We start from the raw sequence: 25,162 nt of genomic DNA, 5'->3' as shown, positions 1-25,162 counted from the left end.
GATGGGCTGAAGGAGGGAAAACACATCAAACCCAGCCTGGGAAACAACTGCACTGTTTTTGAGCTGATGTGGTCTGGACTGCTGCTCGCTGTGGAGCCACTCTATGCAGCTCAAGGTCAGGAGGAGCCAGCTGCAGCCTCAGGGGACCGTCCCATCCGGATCCTGGGACCTGCGGAGACGTGTGGGTGGAAGTTTCCCTGCTGTTGCTTGTGCAAACTTACGCCATGAAGGGCCGTAGGACTCCGGGGGGGAGGATGTGACGGCTGTCGGCGTCTCGTCGGTTCCCCAACCCGGCCCGATCCCCGAGGCAGAGACGAGAGGAATGGGCCCGGCTTCGCTGCAGGCGGAAAGAGAGCAAAGGAAAGAGTCCAAAGTGGAGATGGAGAGCTACCACAGCCTCCTGCAGGCCGGCTCCCAGCTGGAGAGCACTCTGCAGCGTGAGTACAAGACGTTGACCTTTCTTATTTAACTTTTGGTCCTCTCGCTCATCCTGTGTCGGCTTCTCCCTGTTCTTACACTTCTTCTACTCGTCCTGTCAGCCCAGTGCAGCATGCTGCAATGCACTGCAGAGGACCATTTAGTCTGATTTATGACCGTAACCTGTGTGAACCCTCTCAAGATGTATCTGCAGAGATGCAGCTGGGTCAGTCGGTATTATTGATGCTTGGCTCCACCAGTGGGCCACTGCAGGGATTATGTCAGATATGATAAACCGTCACAGATGGTTCATAGTGATGATTTATAGCTTCAGCAAATGTAGGCTGGAGGTTGAAAATGAGAAATGGACAGTGATGGATATCGTGGCGTAGATGCCAACTAAATCAAGAAAATAGGCAAAGATTAAGATTTCATTGCTTGTGTAATGTCTTATATCAGACTACAGGATCGTAAACTGTCAATGAATTTGATTTCACTGTAAAGGAAACTTTAAGGTAAAGTTCTGCAATAGGCTTTTTGAATCAGCAGCACTCATTGCCCTGTTTTTTTTTTTTAATATATATTTCAGTCATCATTTCAATGGTTTGTTATGCAAATGGGTTCCCAACTGAAGAAAAGATGGACAGAAATAACATTTGATGAGACTGATGTGAAAGAAGCAACATCTCCCTGAGGATAATGTGATTGCTTTGGGATCTTGGCAGTCTTGAATTACTGCCTAATTGATGAGCCTTTGCCTCTCTGTATCCCCTATGGTTTATTGCCCTCACCCAGAAGTGTGAAAAAAAAAAGCCATGCAGAGTTTCTGTTACGGAGTAGGGTGAAATTTTTCACTTTTTGTGTGACCTGAGTTAGTTACAGGAGCTGCATAGCTAAGCTCAGATGATACATAGATTTAGGATTCATGTCATGTGAACACGTTGAGATACTGTCTGGAGAATTATCACCCTGCGTTTGAGTCACTTTTCTGTTTAATAGAGGATTCCATTTCAAACTGAACCCACACTTTACGCAACTGTTTTGACATCGAACCTCATGACTTTGTTGTTGGATGTTTTCTAAACCGAGACTGAACAACTCCTGGAGGAACAAATCACCTGTTTGGAAACTGTAAACCGGCTTATCCTCTTCACGGGGCTTTTTAGAGCGTCTCGCTACTCTCATAAACTAAAATGTGAAATGCTTTATATGTTAAAAAAACAAACAAACAACTGTTTTCAAAATGTCAAGTAACACTTATCACACATTTTGTGTTTTACCTTCAGCTGACACCGGAACTGCTGTAAATGCTCAGACTTCAACTCCCACTGACACACATCACTATAATTTAGTGACATTTTCACTCGGTTCCTTTGCAGTTTTCAGCTTTGCCAAACACAAAAAGATGGAATTATTGTGCTCGGATAGATTTTCATTGTTGTAGACACCACATGACAACACTGTGACCATAGTGCTTGAGCTGATGGAGTTAACTGCAGACAGGTCAAGTCTTCATCAAATGTCGATAACAATAACACAGACAGCGACTCTCGCACCAACAGGCAATGTAAAGTCACCATTTAGCCTTAATGCATGATTTTGGAAACTCTTACTAACCATTACACCACTGTGCTGTCGAGGTGTAGAACATAATGCTGTTGGACGAAAAAAAAAAAAAAACACTTAAAAACCGTCTGACAACAAGCTTAAAATAATCTTACATACACACAAAATGTTAACATTCACATCTATTGCCCGAAGCCTTTCATGAAGGATTTCAACTTTTCAGCTCTCCACTCTAAAACCAGTGTATTTTTCATGTTGAACTCGCCGTCAGAATGCAACCGCCCCTCGGTCTAATCCCCTCCGGCTTTGAAAGCTTCATTTACCAAATAATTCCTGACCTAAAAGCAGTGCGAGGCTGTGCACTGCGGACATGTTTGTATGTGTAAGAGTGGATTTCCTCCCTGCGGGGAGATTACATGGGTTGGTATTTTGGGTGTCTAATATCAGACTCAACACACGATTTATGGGTCTACATGCACACCAGCCACCGTTTGATTCAGTGTCATTTCCTGCACTATGGATGAAGTGCAGTGCCGTGCGTTCGGTGAACCGTGAGTCACTCGGTGCGAAAAGGCCAGTCACTTGTTTTCAAGTTCAAAGCAATTCAGTTATTGAAGTAGTATTCACCTTTCAACTGCTTGAACTCCCTCCCCAACATCACACAGGAAGGCCCCTCAAGCCCACCCGCACTTAAACCGGCGACATTCTTGCAGTGAGTCGAGCACGTTAAACCACTAAATCACTGTGCAGACCTGCTTCAACTTGTTGCTTTTACTTCACTGACATTTTATACAGACTCCTCATAACACCTTTGAAATGTATATTTCATTTGCCGGCTTTGTTTGGTAAAGATTTTACATTTTCCTTCTCTGATCATGATTAAAAAAAAAAAATCTAATTAACTCAGTGTTGTAAAACATAAAAACCAGAAAGAGTCCAGTGAAAGTTTTTTTTTCCCTTGGAGAGATGTGTAATAAAACGGCTTTGATGGTTATCGCTGTTTGGACAACAGAGATGAGCTCCCTGCTTTCAAGCTTTGTACACAGACAGAGAGGAGTCGGTCTGATTAGAAATCTGGCAACAAATCTGTGTTTCCATCCACATCAGTCAAACATTACTGTCTCTGTGTGTTTAAGAACAGAAGACTAAACAGAAGTTATTTGACTTTTGTTGGCACACGCTGTCCTGAATGTACCTGAGAGGTCATGAAGAAGAACCGGGTGGTTTTCCCAAAAGGAGATGCTATATAATAACTCCTTTGAGATGCATCGATGTTTAATTGTTGCACAAATGATGATTACTTTTTAATGTTAGACTATAGAGGTTTTGAGCAGATGATTGATTTCTACATGTTTAATCGATCTTTTAACGTTCCTCTTTATCCAGAGTGGAGCATGGTCAGGTATACAATTGATAAACTACAAGGCATTTTATTTGACGGTGTGTTTTAAATGCATTCAATCATGGGATGAGCTGGCAGAGTGAAAAAAAGAAAAAAAAAGGGGGGGATGCAGTGTTTCCACAACCTGGCAAATTTATGATACACACTGCGGTCTGCTGCACAGGCTGTGCTGCTCACAGTGGAGGTCTGCAGTGTGTAACGCTTGTGAAGCTGCAGAAATCATTGTTTTTTGCATGAATCCCTGCATAATTAAACATTTAGGTTTATTACGCTTCATATATTTCAGGATTGCACTGCAGTCAAACCGTCTGACGATGTGCTGCAACATGACGGGATGTCTTTTCACTTCAGGGCCTTCCACAAAGTCTTGACATGATTATATAACCGAGTGTGACAGTAACCTTATCCTGCGTCTATGCATGCGGAGTCCAGGCTCTGGTCCTGCTGTGGCTCCGCTCCGCTCTGTTACAGACGCCCATCAAATATTGAGCAGGTACCAGTCGAGCTCATTACTGATGGACACTGTCACTGCAGACGACTCATGGAAAATAACACCTGCTTTGTTCGTCCTTCCTTTCTATGAGTTCTCTCGTCTTTTTTTTCCTGATTGTGTTTTTCTATCTCTCCACTCCTGTTTAATTTGTAATGTTTTGCTTTTTTTCCATTTGGATTGAGGAAGGGATTTTGCTGTGAGGAAGTTTGCATATCTGTTTGTTTGTTTGTTTGTTTCTTAAACTGTTGAAGAAAGTACCAAAACAATTTGCATAGTTGAAATTAATTAGAAATGATAAAGAATGTGTAATATTATGACATAATTCTTAATTTTTCAACTTGTTTATTTGACAAGCCTTAAATCAATGAAGTTCAGTGTGACCCATTCTCTATGCCGACGCAACATTTGGTGCAGCATGAACTTATTTAAAAGTGAAAACATCAGCATTTCTGCCCATTACACCCCAGCTGCATAAAGGGCTTCACATAATTGTGTGTTGATCTGCACTAACTAATTTATAAGAACGACTACTCAGACAGCAAAACTAATGGCCCTCAGATGTAAAGCACTTTCTCCATTAATTCAATTTCTGCACAGCGGATGAGACACCAGATGTATGGTTTCCATCCACAATACATACATCGTGGCTATAAAGACTGTGATAATAGAGGCACCGAATATTTATACAGCTTTCAGTGAAGCTTGATGTCTAATTTTGGACAAAACATTCTGCCTCCAAGAGCCACTTAAATTTATTTTTTTTGGCCACCCATTTATTATAATTTAATTTAATTCATCTGGATATATAGTATACATTTGTATATGTATTTACATGGAAGTGCAGGAGTTTATTATTTGTACAATTACTAATGATTGTTCATTCTGTTGTTTTTTTTGTGACGAAGTTGGAGGTGCATGTTGTCTGGATTCTAAAATAAAGATTGACCGGTTAATTGATTCTTGATGTTGTTGTTTTGTTTTTTTTTTTAAATATTGGAGTTTAATCAAATGGAGTGAATCTCCAATTACACAATATCACAAAATCTGATTGTTGTTCAGATTGTGCATGTTTTTTTTGTTTTTTTTCTTTGTCCAGAGGTGACTGTGCCTGTGAGCATGAAGGAGGTAGGAGGCTATATACAGAAGCAAGTGGCATATTTGTCAGGTGAGGTCTATTTTTCTCCAGATCAGCCATTCCCTGTTGTTTGACCGTCTTGTTCATTTTAAATAAAGTATGTGTTTTGGTTTTTTTTTTACATCAGGGGGGCGTGGAGAAGATTCCAGTGTGATCATCACCCTCCCAGAATGCTCTGCTTTCAGTGACATTCCCGAGGAAGCTTTATCCAAAGTGTTTACATACCTCACTCTCATCCCTCGGTATGCCTGCCCGAGTTTCTCCCTCCCTCTTTCTGCAGTGCACCAAACGCCACTGCTTGTATTCTGAGCACAGCCTCGCTGGCCTTCACTGCTCCCCGGCCCAGGATCAAATGTCCCCCTCATGTCCTCTGTGTCCTGACATCGTTCATCTCTATGGAGGTTTATCGTCACATTGAATTGCAATAAAAAATCCTTCATAAAGAGGCCGGATTGCCATATATTGATTGTTGAGCATGATTCATCTTCTTTTAGACCGTCTATAGTTTGGCTAAAATCCAATAATTATTGCACGTGATTGTACAAATACCTGTTTGTGCTTTCAGGACGAGGCAAACCGGGGTCAAATTTATCATTATTTTAGACAGAAGACTGGATACATGGGCCTCCATCAAAACTGCTCTCGCCAGGATAGCAGTAAGTTTCATTTTTCTTTTCTGTTTTAATGTTGCAAAGCTGCATCGTGGCTTCCCCTGCGGGGTTAATGTGTAGAATTGTTTATTTGCTGTCCATGGTGCTGAAATCAAACACAATATAGCTGCAGTCGGTTTTGCATTGCATATTGAACGGATGGTGGATGTTTCGAAGGGGACTGTCAACATTATTCTCTGTACCGAGTGTCCCGGTGCGGACTGATGCAAAAGTATGAGTAAGCAAAAAGTGCGATGACGCTGTGCCGTGGAGGCGGGAGAGATATGAGGAGGGGAAACATTGCAGACAGCGCCGCCACCCTCCGTCTGAGAGGCGGCAGCAGCAGCAGCAGTTCTGCGGCTGTGGTCTGGTCAGGCAGCCGCAGGGAGCGCTACGCAGCGGGGCGCTGCGAACCGGGGGGGGCTCGGTCACCGAGCTCTGCAGCCCAGCTGGGGGGGATTCATTCAACCGAGATGGCTTCTCACACCATGAGTTATTGCTTTCACCGGAAAGGAATGCCGAAGATCCGGAGGAGTCCGGTAACGAGCCGCCGGCAGAGTGTTGAGGACTTGAGGGTGAAGTTTTTTGGGCGGGCAGGGTGTATGCGGCAGTGGGGCTCTGCGCTGCGCTGCTGCGCTGCGGCGCACGGAAAAAGCTTTGCTTAGTCATGCGTCCGGCTGTGCGTCCGAACCCCGGACAGATGAATGTCAGAAGTTGCGTCACTTGCTTTGCAGCTGATTTAAACACGGGGAACGGAGTGACTTCGTTGATGCTGCTGCAGGGCTGACGTTAACACTTTTGCCTGCACGAATGTTACTCACTAGACAAGAACCGCTGTTAAAATAGATATATTGCATTTTCGAGTTTATTTGGTGAGGACTCTGTGGATTAACAATGGTCTGCTCTGGGCGGGTTTCTGGACAATCTGTGTAGTTGTTGTAGTATAAATGTTCCCTGCAATGTCAAATAATGACCTTAAATGACTCAAATGACGCGCGCAGTGTGATGTGTGTAAACAGTGTAGTGAGTGAACCATGAATCCACTTTCTTGACAGTAATCAGGAGAGTGACAGACCAGCAGGGACCTGAAGTGTCTCCTGTCAGACATACAGGATGAAAGCCCAGCAGAGCTTTTTTTTTTTTTTTTTTTGTCCTGTGACATTAATCATCCTAGAAATAGACCCCATAGTGATGTAGAGTGTAGCTCTCTGGCCCCACAGTGAGAAAATCCCTGCTTTCAATTATTGCTTGGGGGCTTGTCTGTGATGGGTTTGCATGTTCCCTGTGGGTTTCCTACCACAGTCCAAACACATATATGTGAGGGAAGTTACAACAGTTTTTATCAATTCACTTCTTTTTTTTTTTTTTAAATAACAATCTTTACTAGTAAAGTCAACCTAATAACAATGCCAACAGCATGACTTTGTCCTTATATTCCCTGCATGTGGTGTTCATGTTGACTGACATGTTATGTGTGTGTGTGTTTCCTCCCAGCATACATCTATTTGAGGTTGATTAGTGAATCTTAATTTAGCATATGCAGGTGTGTAAGTCTTTCTGTATATGTCCTGTGGCTGTCGATCTGTCCAGAAGGTACTCTGCCTTTGCCCAGGAGTCGAAACAATAAATGGATCGCTTGCTTTTTCATATCAACTGATAGGGACTGGGCTATATTTAGCACCAAAGGAACATTTTGTCCTCTCGGTTAAGGTGTTGGAAGTCTAAAAAATGGGCAAAGTATCCCTCGAAAGTGGTTTACTGACAGGGTTGTGGGTGACCAAGTTTCACTGATGTATCGCTCATGGAGGTACCGTGTCACAACTGAAGCGGTCCAGTGGTTTCCTTAGCCTTGATGGTTCAGGTCTATTTTGGCAACAAAAGGTGGACATATTTGATATTCACCAGGCGGGCTATGATGTAATACATAGAGATAATGCAGGGTAAGGATGATACAGATAATGAAAGGCTTGATAAACCTGGTGCACATTTGTGCTGAATCCTCCTCAGTCTGAAGCACCTCTTTCCTCCCCTGAAGGCTTCCTTTCCGGGGAACCTCCACTTGGTCCTGGTACTCCGACCCACCAGCTTCTTCCACCGAACTGTCACTGACATTGGCTTTCGCTTCAGCCAGGAGGACTTCATGCTCAAGATGCCAGTAAGGCAGCTCCCCCTCAGTTACCTAACATGTCTCACACCACAACAAGGTACAACAAGGTTGTTTTTTTTAACATTTGATGGCAACATGATTTTCATATTCTGATATTTCCGGTGATCCAGACACTTCAAAATTCATCTGTTTCTTGTATATTCCAATTGATTTGAAGGATTTTCCGGTTGTCCACATTTGATGGATTTTGTCTTTCGTGGTTGTGTGGACAAAAGTTCTCCTGTGTTGAAAATAAATGAATAAATAAGGTGCAAACTTTTTGTTTGTGAAGTCTGAGATTGTGTCTGCGTGTTTAGGTGGTGATGCTGAGCTCTGTCACAGACCTTCTGCGCTACATTGATGAGAACCAGCTGACTTCAGAGTTCGGAGGCACACTTGATTACTGTCACAGTGACTGGATTGTTTTACGAACGGTGAGATTCAATGACTTTTTTTTTTTTTGGTCGTTGTATGTGCACTCAGAGAGTACTCTGAGTGCACATTTTCAAACCACTTTCTTAAAGTTGCTACCAGGTGTTCAGCACCTAATAAATTGACGAGAGTATTGTGATGTGCCTCACAACGTCTCCCTGGATACCGTCTTTTTATTTTCAGAATTACCTTCAGGGCTTCTTAACTTTGTGAAATTGTCCTCCATCTACACTGCAAACATGCCGTTTGCTGTGCAGCGCCGTCACTTTGCAGCATTTTCTCTTGCTTCCGCTGCAGGCGATTGAAAGTTTTGCTGTAACAGTGAAAGACATTGCACAGATGCTGCAGGGCTTTGGTACTGAGGTGGCCGAAACGGAGCTGCTTGATGACGCCAAAACCATTGAGCGTCTCCTCGACTCTCACACTGACAAGTACAAAAGACTCAAGGTATGATTCCTTCATTTTCTTACATTGGTTAGTATGATTGCATTGATATTGTTGTGCCATTAAATGTGCAATCTTCCTCTTTTTTTTTTTTTTTTTGAAGGATGCAATCAGATCAGTGTCTAAAGAAGGTCGTCACCTTCTCTCCAGCCTTGAGACCACCGTGAAGGAGGATGACTCGCAGTGGGATGTGAAGCTGGACTGGGAAACAGTTCAGCGGTAATACATCTTAATTGCAGTCTTTGTTAGGTTTAATTAGTAAAGTCTGAAATCACTTGATGTAGATTGTCTTCTAAATTCCAAAATGGCAGCCCACTTTCATTCAAGAAGTTGCTAATATTGTATTCCTGTGGAAAAACATACATTTTCATCGATAAATGATTTGTGTTTCTCAGGCTTCTTGCGCAGCTCAGAGACATGGAGTCGGCCTTTGATGGCTTCTTTGAGAAGCATCACCTAAAACTTCATCAGTTCCTTCAGCTGCTCAAATACGAGCAAAGCTTTCAAGAGGTAAGGATTTCATATTTTTATTTCTGCATTTGACATGCACTATGTTGCAAAATCATTAAATTCCAGTCACCTACATGGCCACAAGAGTATAAAAAAATTCAAGCCCCTGAGCATCGCATTCACTATTTGTGAAAAAAGAAAAATGGGTCACTTTCAGAGACTCGGGGAATTCCAACGTGGTACAGTGATAGGAGGCCACCTGTGCAAAGCCCATCCGGTGGAAATTTGCGCAATCAGCTTTTAGCAGTACATAACAAAGTGGAAGTTTTTGGGAACAAAAGCAACTCAGCCAAAAATTACAGAGCGGGGTCAGTTGAAAGTGAGGTACGTCATGGGCACAGATTGCCAACTTTCTGCAGTCAGTAGCTATAGACCTTCAAACTTTATGTACAGTATTTTTAAACTTTGTCGAGGATACCATTTTTTACTGTAGGACTCCTCAATAGATATCAGAATATAAACATCAATACCAATGTTTCAAATCTGACATCTCCAGAGGCTGTAAGATTGATTCATTCTATATCATTGGTCTTGTTTTTTTTTTTGTTCAATGTGTATGTGTGGTTCTTTTCCATTTAGACTGAGCTATGTCTGGAGCATCTCATAGCTCAAGAGCGAGAACTTTCCATATCTGTGAACACGCTGGCTCAAACAGAACAGGCTCTAAAAAAGCTGGATCATCTAGAATCCAATGCACAGGTCAGTGTTTCTTTTTCTTTTCTTCTGAATGCTACTATTCATCCATCCATCCATTCATTTTCTATTCCACTTTATCAAATTGAGGGATGAAGTCGATTCCAGCCAACTTTGATTAAAGCAGAGTAAACCTTGTTTCAGTCACCAATTAACTTCAAACTCTATGGACTGTAGGAAAAAAAAACTGAATACCCATGGTAGAACATGCAAACTCCATACAGGAAGGCCTCCCAAGTCCAATCTGAAGGAATTAAGGACAATCTCACTGTGAAATAAAAGGGAAAACCACTGCAACAGTCACCAATCATAATTTTAAAACGACCAATACTTTGTTATGTAATAAGAAGACAATTGAAGTTTAATTTTTAAATGTTAATGTACCGTTAAACTAAAAATATCTTTTGAAATACAGCAAGAAATACATGTACTAAAGTATATAGCATAAACAACATAAATAGGTGAAGTCGTTCTTTGTGGAGTTTGCATGTTCCCACGAGCTTTTTCCTCCAATCCAGTGACACTAAATTACCAGGAGTTGCTCTCATGCTTGTGTTTGTGTCTCGCGGCGTTTGCTGTTACCTGTTGGAGCTGCACCCTCCGTTTCATTCAATATCAACAGGTTTCAAACCTCAATATAGATTAAGCTGACATTGAGGATGGATGAATGGATCTGTGGACGGAGGCCAAGCGCTCTCAAATGTTTTCATATAGTCGTATTTCTAAGTGTTTATATATTGTGGTCTCCCATAGGACGATCGGTTGTGTGCCGTAAAACTCCCTTCCTTCCTCTTGTGTTTCAGGAGGTGATGGCTCGAGCCCAAATCATCATCCTTCACGGACACCAGCTGTCAGCCGGTCACCACTACGCCATGGCGCTCATTATGCAGCGATGCAACGAGCTTCGCCACTACTGTGACACACTCAGTGCTGCTCTCAAGACCAAACACTCTCTTCTTCTGCAAACGCACCAACTGCTGCTTTGCCTCGGGCAGGTAATGCCAAATCTGCATTTTTTTTTTTTTTATTTGACAATCACGTCACACATGCATGCACCTTTATAATGACCCTGATCTCTTCCTGCAGGCCCAAACTTGGTGTGATGATGGGGCGTATCTGTTGGCCAATCAACTGGTGGATAAATTTCAGTCTAAGGAAGGAGCTCAGGCTGCCTTAAGGGACATTGAGAGGTTTCTGGAGGGGGCGCCGTCCATGCTGAGCTCAGGACTCAACCTTTTAACACTCGAGTACGAGGCTGTCATCACACCTCACCTTCAGGTTAGCAGCTTCCTGGATTAAAAAAAAAAAATAAATTAGAAAGATACTGCATACAGTGTGGCTGTGACGTCTGATTATTGTTTCCAGATTTGAATGATACGATGAGAATTTGATCTGAATTTATTTGGATTTTCCACATGCACATACAAAATTAAAACATACAAATCTCGATTAATCATTAGGATGACACAAAAAAGTCATAAGAGATACTCATTTGTGGTCCTCAACAAAACCCCATGAAGACATACGAATTAGTGTTGTTTTTATGGAACGATTAAACTCAAAATTGTACAAAAACGATGGTTTTTTGTTAAATTTAGAATGAATAGATAAATATGAGTTCTACCTATAAAAATCTATTGCACAAAATTATGTATCGCAGATCAGAAAACAAGTTTTTACAAGCTGATTAATCATGGAAAAGAAGTGAACAAAATAATTTGTGTAAATTGTGTGAAGCCCCTTGAAAAGACTGTTGTATTTAGTGCTATAAAAAAAAAGGTGAATGGATTAGTAAATCTTTCCACAGTGTCAGAGATGCTACATTTTCCATCGAAACTCAGTCTCCACCCGTTTGTTTCCTTTTTCAGGCACAAATTGAGAAAACGTTTGAGAAACACTCGACGGTCCAACAGATGATTCAGAACCGACAGACTTGTCTGAGGAAGTTGGCCGACAAGCACGTGCGACCGGTCCAACTGGTGGCCCCCAGGCCGGAAAACCCCCCTCGCGCCAAGTCTCCGCTCTTCTCCCCGAAGCACGGTACAACGCTGACACACAGGCTTTGCATCTCAGCTTTAAAGAGGGAACTGCTGTTGAGATGGAGAAGCTGTTCTTTCATTCATGCTCGCGCATTCAAAGGGACGTCTTTGTTACCGTGGATGAAACGGCACTTGTGCGCGGAAAGCTTCCCGCACGTGCAGCGGAGATGTTCTGCTTTCCGCACGTCAGCTCCCTCCCCGCCGTCCTCTGGGTTCCAGGCCCAGTATGGGGTCTCATCCCAGCGTTCGCGCCGTGGCACACGCCGCTCTCCAACCCTTCCATCTTTTCTTCAGGCACCGGTGAATTAACACATCACAGGGTCCCACTGTAAAGCGCCAAGGTTTTTCTGAATGGCCCCTGGGGTTAACGCACCCCTCTTACAAATGAGCCAGAACAAGGAATACAAGGTATAATCAGTCCACCGGGAGATATCTGACTGCTCTATTAGTTACAGGAGGTGCCACAGAACCATATGTGGTTCATATACATTAAAAGAACTTTTCATCTGCCTCCGTGTCTCAAGAGAGGCTGAACAAAGCTCACCCTATAGTGTTGTATCAAATTAGTGCAGTATCTGTGTTATCTGCTGTGTGTATTCTTTCACCCATTGAATCTGTAACTGGAAAGATAAATAGGCTCGTTGCTTGCGCTCACTCGTGCGTTTGAGGTTCGGATCCCTGTAATAGAAAGCAATACTAATGAGACTGATACCAAATGAGTGACAGTGATTATAGCCCCCTCGGAGAATCCTTTGATACCTGGGACATCAGCCATCTAAGGAAGGTAGACAAAGGAACAAGCGGTTAGTTGTGATCGATTTGATCTGGTACAGGCTCACATACGTGTGCACGTCATATGCGTACAGGAGGATGAATGCAACACATGTAAGACACGGCACAACACCGCGTTGGAGACTTGGACCGTCATACGAGGATTCGGGATCAAAAGGACTCTGACGGTTCTGCCAAACGCCGCTTCAGATCTGCGTCGCACCGGATCCAGGCCACACCTCGAGAGGACGCCACCTATTACCGCTGATTACCTGAAACGTCCACCATAAATTATTCATGTTTTCTTTAAATTAGTGCGATATGGTATAAAGGTCACAGGCAAGGGAGAGCAAAACCCCTTTGAGGCGGTGGAGTTCACACTGTGCACACTGTCATAAAAAGATAATCGTGTTTGATTTCGCGGTGGCTTGTAAAGGAGTCATCTCCTCATTACGGCTCCTCAGAACGCATGGAAATGGACCGTGAATTGCACTATTACTCTTTTGAAGATGGTGTGACTTTCGCAGGTGATGGCTTGAAGTTCACGTTCGACCTCTCTCTGCCCGGGAAGAGATCGTCTAGAAAAAGCCCCAATCCCAGGAAAGTAAGTGAAAATCATTCAGAAATGCTATTTACTCACATCCTCAGTCATCCGGTAATTCTACAATTTGAGTCTTCCAGTTTTGCGATGTAGCTTTAACATTTTCAGATGGAGAAGTGCAGTTTTCTCTGTGGTGTGTTCAGATCGAGGTGATTCACGACTACCAGGAGAGCCGGAGCTGCGTGTCGTACGGTCTGGACGGCGACGACAGCCCAGATCTGTTGAAGCGGTGAGGGGAGGCAACGTCCATTCATCCAACCATCTGGAATCCAGCACTCCTCTTGAAGTTGTTTGTTTTGCTATTCTCTTTGTTCAGTTCTAATGATGCCCTCTGGCTCTCTCTTTTTTTATTTCTCTGTGTGTGTGTGTGTGTGTGTGCGCGTATCTCTGCGTGTATGTTTCCATCGCAGTCACGTGATGAGGGAGCTCATAGAGACTGAGAGAATCTATGTGGAAGAGCTGCTGTCAGTGTTGCTGGTGAGAAGCGACCTCTACAGATTTGTTGTAACCTTTTTTTTTTTTCTTCAATTACGACTGGTGATATTATATTCCATGTGCACGACTCTCTCTTGATTGCCCCGTTTTAAATATTGCAGGGCTACAGGGCCGAAATGGACAACCCCGCCCTGTCGGGGCTCCTGCCCCCGATACTACGCAGTAAGAGAGACATTCTCTTTGGGAACATGCCTGAAATCTACAATTTTCACAGCAGGCGAGTGATTAATGACTGACATCACACAGACGTGTTTGGAAACAGAAATACATAGAGAGAGTCCAGTCCAGACCATGATTGCGATCAAACTGACGCAAACTGTTGAACAATGTGAGTTTTCAGCTTAATCTAATTCACGTTTTTTTTTTTTATTTAATTATTCAAATACCGGTACACGTCTCCTGACAGCCTGTTTACTTCTGTCATTAATGAAAGAAAAAAGGGACAGTTGGGAACATTTTCCATCTCAGGTTTCATCAGGAGGCTATAGCAGTTTTTATATGGTTAGTACAGTTTAATGTGCTTCACAGATGACTGACAAAAGAAATATACCGTCATATTAGTACTATAGTTCAGACATGGATCATGATAGGACAATAAGACAAGTAAGACAAGCTTTAAATTAAGATTTTGGTTGAATATAAATATAAATACCATTAAAATGCTTTTGAGAAAGAAGAAAAGACTGATATATTGACATGTATTATATAATTAAATGACTGAAATGAATATTAAAATTCAGAGAAAATGCCAAAAGGGATATCAGGTGAAATAAAATTTGACAATGAAAATGGAAGAAGTGAACATATAAAAGAAACAAAAGGTTCAAACGGACCAAAACACACAAAGCTTTCAAAGGTAAAGGCTTCACATTGTGTGGATAAAGGGAAAAACAAATGCTTTGTGACAGTCTTTCGATAATAGAACTGTTTACAATTCATTGCGTATGATGTTTGAAAAGTACTTTGTTATGATAGAGGTACTTTACCAGACAAACGATAGAGAAAGTTATTCATATAAAATAAACCAAATAAATATAGATGAAACTCATTTCTGCTTCTAATGAGGCCGTAAGTGAAAATCACTTGCAGTTCTTTTTCTGCATCCAAGAAGTAACTTTGGTGTTTTCTCTTTTTGTTAATTCAGGGTTTTCCTCCAGGACCTTGAAGGATGCCTGGAGGCTCCTGAAGGAGTGGGAGCGTGTTTTTTGGAGCGGGTGAGATGACGGATGTTCAAATAGTTCCTCTTACTTGAAGTCTGTTTGGATATCATTTGCATTCAAATGATTAGAACTAGATTTTTCTGTCCCGTCTCCCCAGAAAGAAAGTTTCCAGATGTATGAGTGCTACTGTCAGAATAAGCCTCGCTCTGAGGCGCTGTGGAGACAATTCTCAGACTGTGGCTTCTTTCAGGTCCGTTTTTATTTCATATTTTGTCATAATGTATCTTTCTTTGAGCAGATTTGTTTTATTTTAACAACTTTTCAGACATTTTATCAGATAGCTTCAAACATTTAAACTATAATTCAAACAAGAATGACCGAGGAGAACCCGGGTTTTAATCCCAGGCGCAGGACATGCACTTTGTTGTGACTTTACAACACATTGCAGGAAAAAAAACCAACTAAGAAATACTCAGTGTTCATCTGCCTGAACTGGTTGATATTACAAGATAATAAAGAAAGGAAATGACAAATAGCAAACAACCGGCATATTGCTGCCTGTTATGAGCACAAATCACAAATAAGGAAGTATTTCATTGACACGCAGCAGGAATTAGTGATTCCGTGTCTTTGAAGGAATTAAAAAGACTACGAACTACAACTTTTTGCCTTTGTGCCTTTTTGATATTCATAATTTGAGAAAAGTGGCTTTAAGTAATTTATCTTACCACATAAATCTTAGGTTTGCCCTCATAATCATATCAGTAAATATTTGAAATAAGATCAGTGACATTGTACATTTTTAGCAGGGATATAGGAAGACAAATGGATAATTAAATTCCTGGAGAGAAAAAAATGAAGCCAGACAATGAAGAAGCTGTGACTGTTGTCTTTGATTGATTCTGTATTTCCTGTGAAGGAGTGCCAAAAGAAGCTGGAGCACAAACTGGGCCTGGATTCGTATCTGTTAAAACCTGTGCAACGCCTCACCAAATACCAGCTGCTGCTCAAGGTCAGAGAGCAAAGTCGCACACATGCACAGAAGCTCAATCGGCTCAGAGATTGTGTTTCATTGTTGGATTTAAAATGATTTTTGCCCCTTTAATTTGTATTTCAGCGAACCAAGCGAGCGCTGCTCTGGGTGAGAGCAGTGCTAATGGATTAGTGCATTCCTAATACTTCCTTTTCATCACCGGCCTCGCTGTATTTTTAATATTATCACTCTGAAATAATCAGCAGATGAAACGACTGGCCCAGATTCACAAGCATAAATTACTGCAATCCACTGAATCTGCTGACTGAGCACATTTTCTCAAATAAACAGCATTTCCAGTTTAATCTGTGTCTGCATCATTCGACTGCACTCGTTTAGTTATATATTTGTGTTCGTTTGTGTGTGTGTGTGTGTGTGTGTGTGTGTGTTTGCTTTCTCAGGAGCTGCTCAAATACAGTACAGACTGTGAGGGTACATCTGACCTGCAGGGGGCGCTAACAGCTATGCTGGACTTGCTCAAATCAGTCAATGACTCCATGCACCAGATAGCCATCACAGGATATGAGGTGAATTAAATATGTTATTATCTGCTCATCAATTACAATTGCCTTCATTTCTTATCTTATGACAATATTTTCATGCAGTTTCCATTAAAAAAAACTTTTTTTAAAAATATATAAAGTGCATGCAATGACAACAAGACAATGAAGACATGAATTGTACCCTCCCTTATCTGCAGGGGGACATTTGTGAGCTGGGCCGTGTGCTCATGCAGGGCTCCTTCAGTGTGTGGATCAGCCATAAGAGGGGCCCCACGCGCATGAAGGAGCTGGCTCGCTTCAAGCCCATGCAGAGGCACCTCTTCCTGTACGAGAGAGCTCTGCTGCTGTGCAAACGACGGGAGGAGCATGGAGACGGCTGCGATAAGACCCCCTCCTACAGCTTCAAGCATTACCTCAAGGTCTGTCTGTGTGTGTGTGTGTGTGTAGAACACACGTGTGCCTGGGTTGTGGTTTATAGTTTCCTGGGTTGAACTACGTCACTAAAAATGCTCAAATCAACCACGAGGCAGTCGCTACCGAGTTGGGGGTCAAAAGGTGAGGGTTGGGAGCTTGCTTCTAGACTTGTGTCTAATCGAACATCACCAAAATCACTTTTTGTTCTAATGACTGAACAATGTTTTTGATAGGAACATATCTACTTTCTTTAAGAGAAATAAAAAAATTTAAAAAAAAAACGGTCTTAAATTATTAAATCGTAAAATCATCCATTTTCCATTTCATTTTAAAGAAACCACGTTCACTTTCTCGAGTCATCTTGGGGCATCTCCAAAAGACTTCTAACTCATTCAAAATGTTGATGTGACTTCCAAAAAAAGATCACTAAAACTAGTGAATTATCACAAGGAGGATCTGTTTTCTGCTGTTAATGTCTCACATCAGTCAAGCCAGAGCATAACATGGAGACAAAGAAAAAAACTTTTGATGTGTTTAAAGTCAGTCATTGCTTAAACGTTGTGCAGTCTCTCTAACAAAAAGTACTTTTTCAATGTGTTGGTTTTTTTTTTAAGATATGGAGAAAGACAGTAAAAAAAACCAAGGGTCACTATGCAAACTCCACACAGAAAAGTTGTCCAGCCCAATCTGGAATTTAGCCATCACTTTCATTATTACTAATAATAATCACGAAAGAGTTTCCTTTCTAAAATACATCAATAAAAGTCTAAAGATCTCAACATACTCATAACGCATTGTGTTTATTGACCTTGTCTTTGTTTCGTAGTGAAACGAATGAGACACAGAGCAGTTATTGGTGTCTGTAATATGATATTTCAACATGTGTCTGTCGCTCCCACAACCTGTCACTGTCTTCTAACCCTTCCTGTGTTGTACGGGCGGGCGGGTGGGTGGGCGATGTCAAAGCTCGTGTCACACCAACAGCTGCTGCTCTTGATTTATTATTGAGGATATGGGAAGGAAGCAGCCACACAGCCGTGGTGTGTGTGTGTATGTGTGTGTTGTGACAGGACAGATGTGTAACATGATGTAACTGTGACGTGCGGCATGTCGCCGGCGTGCGGCGTGTCGCGGTAAACAGCATATGTTTCTTGGCAGATGACGGCTGTGGGGATCACGGAGAACGTCAAGGGGGACGTGAAGAAGTTTGAGATCTGGTACAGCGGCAGGGAGGAAGTGTATGTGGTGCAGGTGAGGAGTGTGGTGTAAGATATAAACGCGACATTTAAGAAGAAATTTACCTAAAAATACTGTGTGGCAAGTCAATTTTGCTTGATGAGAAATGGTATTCTTTTAAATCTAAATTTAAGATAATATTGTAAGTTCAAGGAATGAAAATAACTTTTAGAACAAGCCGAATTATCTATCATGTTTAGAAATAAGGCTTTACCTTTTTTTTTTTGTTTTAAAACTGGTTTCATTGAATTTGTGGGCCCAGAAAATACAAAAATATAGACGTAAACACAAACCACTCAGAACATTTCTTGAGCTAAATATCACAGACACGAGCCTATGAACACTGCTGCCATTTGCTGTTAAGTTGTTATTGTTGTTTTTTTTTTGTTTTTTTTAATCTCACTGTTATATTTACAGTGAAACAATTTTGCAGCGGTTTTATTTCAAAGTAGCAGTTAATGTTTTATTTTTGTTGCGTTTGAGGTAAAAAAAAAAAAAAAAAATCATCCTGCAGAAGGATTCAATGTGTTTTATTGGGAAGGCAATTCATGGTTAAGCGATTAAAAAAAATAAATTATAATCACAATTTAATTTCAGACTGACAAATGAATGCATTTGACGAAACACGTCAACATATTGAAACTGTATTCAATATTTTTTTACCACTTTGCTTCCATCACATGAACGAGAACAGGCATTGTCCATCTCGCGTTGGTAGTTAATAAATATGCAGAGTTTTTCAAACCTCCTTGACAGATGCCTTTTATTTGTCTTGTCATGTCTCGCTTGTTGCTCAGGCTCCCACCGTGGAGGTGAAGATGGCCTGGCTCAACGAGCTCCGCAGAATTTTGACGAACCAGCAGAAGCTGCTCAGAGGTGTGTGAAACAACCTTAAATTAATATGGGCGGAAAAAGCCTGAGCACAAAGGTTCCCTTGAACTGGCAGAGCTTTGAACCGGTTCTCACAGTGCTCAGAGAGCTTGAGACACCGTTGAAAGATCCACAGCTCGAAGGTGAGCCTTTGTGCTTTAGACTTTCTTCACCATATCCTGTTCCCAAAAGGAAGGGGAGGACGTGCTCATCCCCGGCCAGAGTTAATATTCAACTTAGGATCAAATGAATCCTCCTCAGAAACCAGAATCTCTCTGTGTATCCCCCTTAAAAAATTAAATAAAATACACCCTTCTTTTTCCACAGATGAAGCGTATCAACACGGCCAAATGGTTGAACACATGCAGCTTTCTCCTTCGCTCTCCGAGAGGTCAGTGTCCTGATTACACACACTCATTTGAGGAGTGTGCTCGGTGTGTGACTACACACACACACACCCACACACACACACACACACACACACACATGCACTCTTGTTACCATTTCTTTGTGGGGCCGTTTTTTTACTGATGTGATCCATCAAACTCTGACTTCCATTATCAGATTTAACTTCCTAACCTCTCTCATATCACAACTCAAATATAACGTTTACGCAGGGGTTTCAAATATCATGCAGCCCCTTTCGTTTATTTCAAATATAGTCTCATCTTATGGATTGATTTGATAAGTTTGACCCCCCCAAAAAATTAGGATTTAAAATCAGTATTTTGTCAGTCAAAATCCATTCTACTCTGTCATCTTGCTGGCAGCATAAACTGCAGGTGAGTAATGTTGAGTTTTTAATGCAAAGGCCTTTGTAAAGTAGTAAGAAAAATATACAAATAAAAAATGTCCGAGAGTTCACTTCAATATCAACCGGCTTATTTTGCCGTTTAACCTTTGTAAGTTAAATATGTCCTATTTAGGCAGACTCCTGCTTTAGCTCTAAAAGCACATGCTTTACATATTTGGCCATTGCAACTCTTTCTTTTTTTTTTAAGTGTCCCACAAAGACAGAAATACACAAACACACACACACGTAGCTCTACAACCTGCATTTGCTGGGATTCCATATCTAACCAACGCTTGAGGCAACGTGACGATCGTCCCACGTTGCCTTGGTATGAGGCTTGGTGTGTGACAATGGGCACAGGCCCCACTCTCTTCACTGCTGTGTAGTTGCCTCTCCCCATCCCTCCCATCCCCTCCCTGCAGGGGCATGCGGCCGTCCAGAGGGGTCCCCAGGGGCTGTCTGCCGGGGCTGGACTTTGTTTCGCTGTCAGCTGACGTGTTTCTGTGCCTGCGATCCCGGAGCCCCCGTCCCCGAAGCCCCCGGCAACGGCCCCGGACGCGCCCCCGCCACTGCCCCCAGCGCCACTGACCTGCCGTAACGCTCAGTGGTAAACTCAGCCTGGCCCAGCCTGGCCCGCCTCACTCTGGCATGACCCATCTGGCCCGGTTTGGGGACCCAAAACCTCCCCAGGCTGCTGTGTTTGCATACTGATCGTCAGCTGCACCCCGTTTTATAAGACTCCATTCTGGTTCATAACTGACCCGCCATGCTCCCTTACTGCACCGAGAGGCCGAGGTCTCAGCAGCTCCTCCATGGCTTTAATTTGACATGATACCTAAAAACTGTTTCTCTTGTTGATGCATAGCCGATTTGCTATTTTGCATGTGATGCAAAGGGCAAACGAAAGGAGAGTTTAATTTCCATTCCATAAAGTTTTATCATTTCCTCATGACAACTGTCTTCCCAGTTGGGGCTCATTTTTGAGATCTGATTAAGAAAAAAAAAAAAAAGCCTTTAAAAAAAAAAATGTAATAAAATAAATCTCTGGATCGAGTGGACAAATCTCTAAATCTGGATCTCAACAAATCGAGACCAGATCCTCCCTTGCCTTGACACATGTGCGCCTTGTGTGAACACTGTGTCAGTGGTGTGGAAATTCCTCTGCCACCTTTTATGGAGAGGCTTGTAAATGGCTGCTGTGTGTGTTTGTGCTGTTTGCCTGGTGCCTCGATGACTGCGGTTGTTGGAGACTCGGCAGGAGAGAGTTGTTCTCGACAGTGATCCGGGGGCGGCTTTACTAGTGCCTGGCATGAGTCAGACCGAGGAAGCTGACCTCGGATTGCTGAGGACAACATCTATCCTGAGCGCCTGTGACTGTGTGCATTTGGTGAGATTGTTGTTGCTGTCATTCCCCCAGCAAGCAGCAGAGGGCGTCGGTGAGCTCAGAGGACACGGAGTCGGGGAGGAGCAGTCCAGACCATCAGCCTCACTCACCTAAACACCAGCACAACCGGAGGAGTGAGTACTGCTCACCATCCACACCTGTCTGTTTTAATCAAGTAGATGCTTCGTAACTAAATCTAAAGGGAAGTGATCAAATTCACATTTGCTTTGCAGACTTCGCACTGCTGTTGCTGACTTTCTCCATAATCATTAACTAATGTAGATATTTGACTTTTTGCCCTCGTCAGCAGTTCAGGTGTACTTTGACCTGAAGAACCAGGTCCATCCAGGGATTTTGGGGAAAAAGGTCCGGCTCCTGAGATTAGCATTTGATTCTACATTCTTGTTAATTTCCCAGTAAGTGACAAAGGGATATCATCAAGTCGATTTAGTTACAAAGTATCTACATGACGTATTCTCGGGTGTCGTATTGATACAAAGAAAATCAGAATAAAAATAATCATCAGTTTAAAAGTCGTGTCTTGTGTGACAGGTTGGCCCGGAGCGCATCACTCAATAGACATCTGTGAGGGTCTGGAGGAGTGGTCTGGAGGTCGCAACCCCTTCCACCCATCTGACGCAGAGGAGGAGGTTTCCATGCAACTGGTGAGAACAGATCCGGCATCAAATAACAAACACAATATATTTTCAGGAGTATGTGTGTTTTTAGATAGACGGATAAATAAACGATTATTGGCCGTGAGAGTTCACAAAACAAGTACTTGTTCTAACCTCTTGGTGTATTGTTGAGTTTCTTTTGACTTAAATCATGAAAGATATGTTATTTTGCCTTCTGCCACTATTTAAATAATTTCCCGTCAGTTTCGTTTCATTATAGGTTTTCAAGCACTGACTTAAAAGAGTTTATCTTAATTTATACTTCGAGGCACTCTACTCAATAAAGCTACTTTCAAGTGTCGTGCTGACATCAAATAAAAGACCAGAATTCTGCCATGAATGAAAACAATATCTGTGATCTGAAATAAATACAGTTTGTCTATCTACGTCAACACCACTTTCAATTCTATTTGCCATAAATAGACAACTAAACGTACACGGAATCAGACTGTATGTATAATAATAAATAATATGCATAAAAGTCTGAGCTTCATTGGCACGACCAAGTTTACTACTTCTGAAGAGAATCTGTAAAACAAGCTTTTAACTGTTCTCACAGGTAACGAATCTAACTAATGTGCAGAGGCCGATTATCTTTTCAGCCTCGAGTTCCTTTCATTTTATTTATTTCCTATTTGTGATTTTATGTGTCTTTTGTAAATAGAAACTTCTTTCTCCCTTTGTGCCTGATGGCTCTGTGTCAGTCTCCAGGCAGATTCAGGGCTTTGGCTGATTATCTCCAAAATGGACCAGACAGCATCACCATCAAATGTGGAGATGTCATCCAGCTACACTGTGAAGACAACAGGGGGCGCTGGTGAGGTTTGAGCCACATGTGATCTACAATAAGCAGCCTGGTGGCTTTTCTCATGTAAATGGGGAAAATGTACAATATGAGGTGTGTTTTAAGAATGTGACATCCTTCATCCAAAATGTGAAAAAAGTAAAACAAACAAACAAACAATTAATAAATAAATGAAGTAAAGCAAAGTTTCTATTTTTAATTTTTCTGTCCCTTTTCCCCTTAAAATCTTGGTCCTGATCTAAAGGCTGGTGAAAAATCTGAGTCGGCGACAGGAAGGCTTCGTAGCATCTGCCAGCCTGCCGCTGATCGTAGGAGCCAACAGACGAGAGCTCGCTTCCCGGCTGGGGGGTAAAGAAAACTCCTTCATGATGTTGAGTCATAGTAATTCCTTGTTTTACTCCTTTAAAGGCTGTGTGTTTTCTTGTAGAGCCTGGGAACCTGAAGATGAGGAAGCTCAGCTCGCCGTAGAGGAGAAAGCACAGAAAGTGAATCTGGTATTTACCTGTGGATGATGAACACACAGAGAGAGCAGACTGTCTCATGGAAGCCACCCACTCTTTACCCCCCCCCCCCCCCCCCTGTGCTGTCTACTTTCCGCAGCGCAGTTCAGTCGCCGAGGAGGAACAATGTGAGAATCCGCAGAGCCGGTTTCCTCTCGTGGCTTTGACTGATGATCAGTGTTTTCTGTCGGTGACGCTGCGCGGAGGGACCAGCACAAACGCACAGGGGGGACGTTCAGCCCCCGTGGACAATCAGTCAACGTGTCCCTGGATCTTCCGCGGTCTTCCTCTTCTCTTTCCGATTCGTCATTGAAATCGTGTCCCTCCGGTGCTTCTTCTGCAGCACATGCACTCTGGATGGGAGTTTGCTGTTGCAGCGGTGGATCATTGAGAACTGTGGACTCTTCATCCCAGCTTCTAGTTGAGGCTCTCTAAGTGATTGTTTGTATTCCGGTTTGTCTCTCTGTGTGCTGGATGGATGTTGACCCAGGATTTGCCTGAACCATTTCTTAAGACTGTTGTGTATATATATATATATATTATATCATCTTTTTGTTTGTTTTTTACATTTACAGTATTTCACTTTTTCATCTTTGTGTAGTTAGTCGCATTTCCGATTTGGAGTGTGTTTTCTCACATTTCATTCCCTAAGGCACTACACTGATGTACGGTCTCGAGTCAAAATGCCAAAATGTGCCATGCCATAATGCCTTTTTATTCTTGCTCTTTTGGAGTCTCTCGTACTGTTTGCAAAATCAAATACCCTGTTTTTGCTTTAAAATGACCTCACGAATATTCAAAAAGGCACTTTATTGAGGTGGAAAGACAATAGACATGAAGAATCTGTCCAGTGAATGTGCTCGTGCTTGATGCTTTGTACCTCCCACTGTGCTTTCCCCCTTTTTAGTCTTGCTGTTATTGTTGTTTGTTTTGTTTTTTATCATTATTGTTTATTCTTGAATGTATGATGCGTTGGAGAGACAGGGGCGACACACCCCTGCGCACAGCCAGCATTTTGACGTGTCAGTGATGGTAATGGAAGACACGGATATATCTGATGATGACTGATGGCACTATAATCCTCCAGACAAATGGGATGCACATGCCTCAGAGTGTGAAATACTGTCATTTTCCTCAGGATCTTTTGGGAGCAGACTGTCAGTCAAACGGGAGAGTGAGGTGAAAGATGGAGAAAGCTTATGCTGGGCGTACTCCTTATTTCCTCTGCAGCATTACAGCTCAGTTTATCCTGGATTCCCCATTAAAAGGGATCATGGAGCCAACATGAAATATACCCTCTGTGTCGAACTCTTAATTAAATATTGATTGCAGACTTATATGAATTTACCACATCAAATTGTGGCCCCGGTCGGGAGGCTGCCTTTGATTCGATGTGTTTGATATGGAAATGAGCCTGGAACACAGCAGGGGCCACTGCACTCAACGTATTTCCTATGTTGTTAATTTATTTAGCTTGCCGTCATGTTGTTTCTCTGCATTGCGAGGTATCTGAGTAGTACCAAATGAAATTATGTCTCTATAGGAGCCATGCTCCTCTCGACTAAAATGTCCTTGAAACAAACTCAATATGAGACTGTTCCTTTGTCGTTTCAGTGTAAAATGCTGCAGAATTTGCACACAAAAAAGGAAAATGCTTGTAAAGATGTGTATTCTGAAGAGCCAAAGCTTGCTGCTGACTATTTCTTTATTTGAAAACGGCATGGCAACTCAGCAATGAATAGGCCTGTATTTTTGACAGACGCCGCTCAGCTCTGGTTTCTTTTTTACAGCGTCAGATATTCCAATGAAATTCAAGTATTTATTGCGACCATTGTTTTTTTGTTTTTTTTTAAGAAAATGGAAGGATTCAGTAACTCTTATTTTGACATAGCAATGTTAGGCTGAAAACACCCTGATTTCATGTATTAGTTTTCTATATCATTTCAATGGAAACTGGCTTGTATAATAAAACTGCACAGACTTTTCCCTTTTA

The 25,162-nt window shown here is 42.2% G+C and overlaps 1 protein-coding gene across 1 annotated transcript; it reads left to right on the top strand.

Annotated features, from left to right (window-relative positions):
* Positions 1 to 322: 322 nt before the first annotated feature.
* On the top strand, positions 323 to 25,162 carry mcf2a (MCF.2 cell line derived transforming sequence a; the record flags this gene model as incomplete). The annotated part of the gene is made up of 30 exons (XM_080502501.1): positions 323 to 437; positions 4,975 to 5,043; positions 5,141 to 5,255; positions 5,579 to 5,669; positions 7,699 to 7,818; positions 8,127 to 8,243; positions 8,539 to 8,688; positions 8,789 to 8,904; positions 9,081 to 9,195; positions 9,775 to 9,894; positions 10,692 to 10,883; positions 10,975 to 11,166; positions 11,757 to 11,928; positions 13,226 to 13,302; positions 13,443 to 13,528; positions 13,710 to 13,776; positions 13,896 to 14,011; positions 14,939 to 15,008; positions 15,112 to 15,204; positions 15,874 to 15,966; positions 16,389 to 16,514; positions 16,688 to 16,909; positions 18,063 to 18,155; positions 18,938 to 19,016; positions 19,338 to 19,401; positions 21,221 to 21,321; positions 21,740 to 21,852; positions 22,569 to 22,681; positions 22,914 to 23,163; positions 23,270 to 25,162. 30 exons carry the CDS (start codon positions 323 to 325, stop codon positions 23,480 to 23,482), a joined length of 3,660 nt encoding a protein of 1,219 aa, XP_080358627.1. The 3' UTR covers positions 23,483 to 25,162.

Source organism: Blennius ocellaris, assembly GCF_963422515.1.
Source record: "Blennius ocellaris genome assembly, chromosome: 9".
NCBI classification, from domain to species: domain Eukaryota; kingdom Metazoa; phylum Chordata; class Actinopteri; order Blenniiformes; family Blenniidae; genus Blennius; species Blennius ocellaris.
This window is presented reverse-complemented; position numbering and strand designations above follow the sequence as displayed.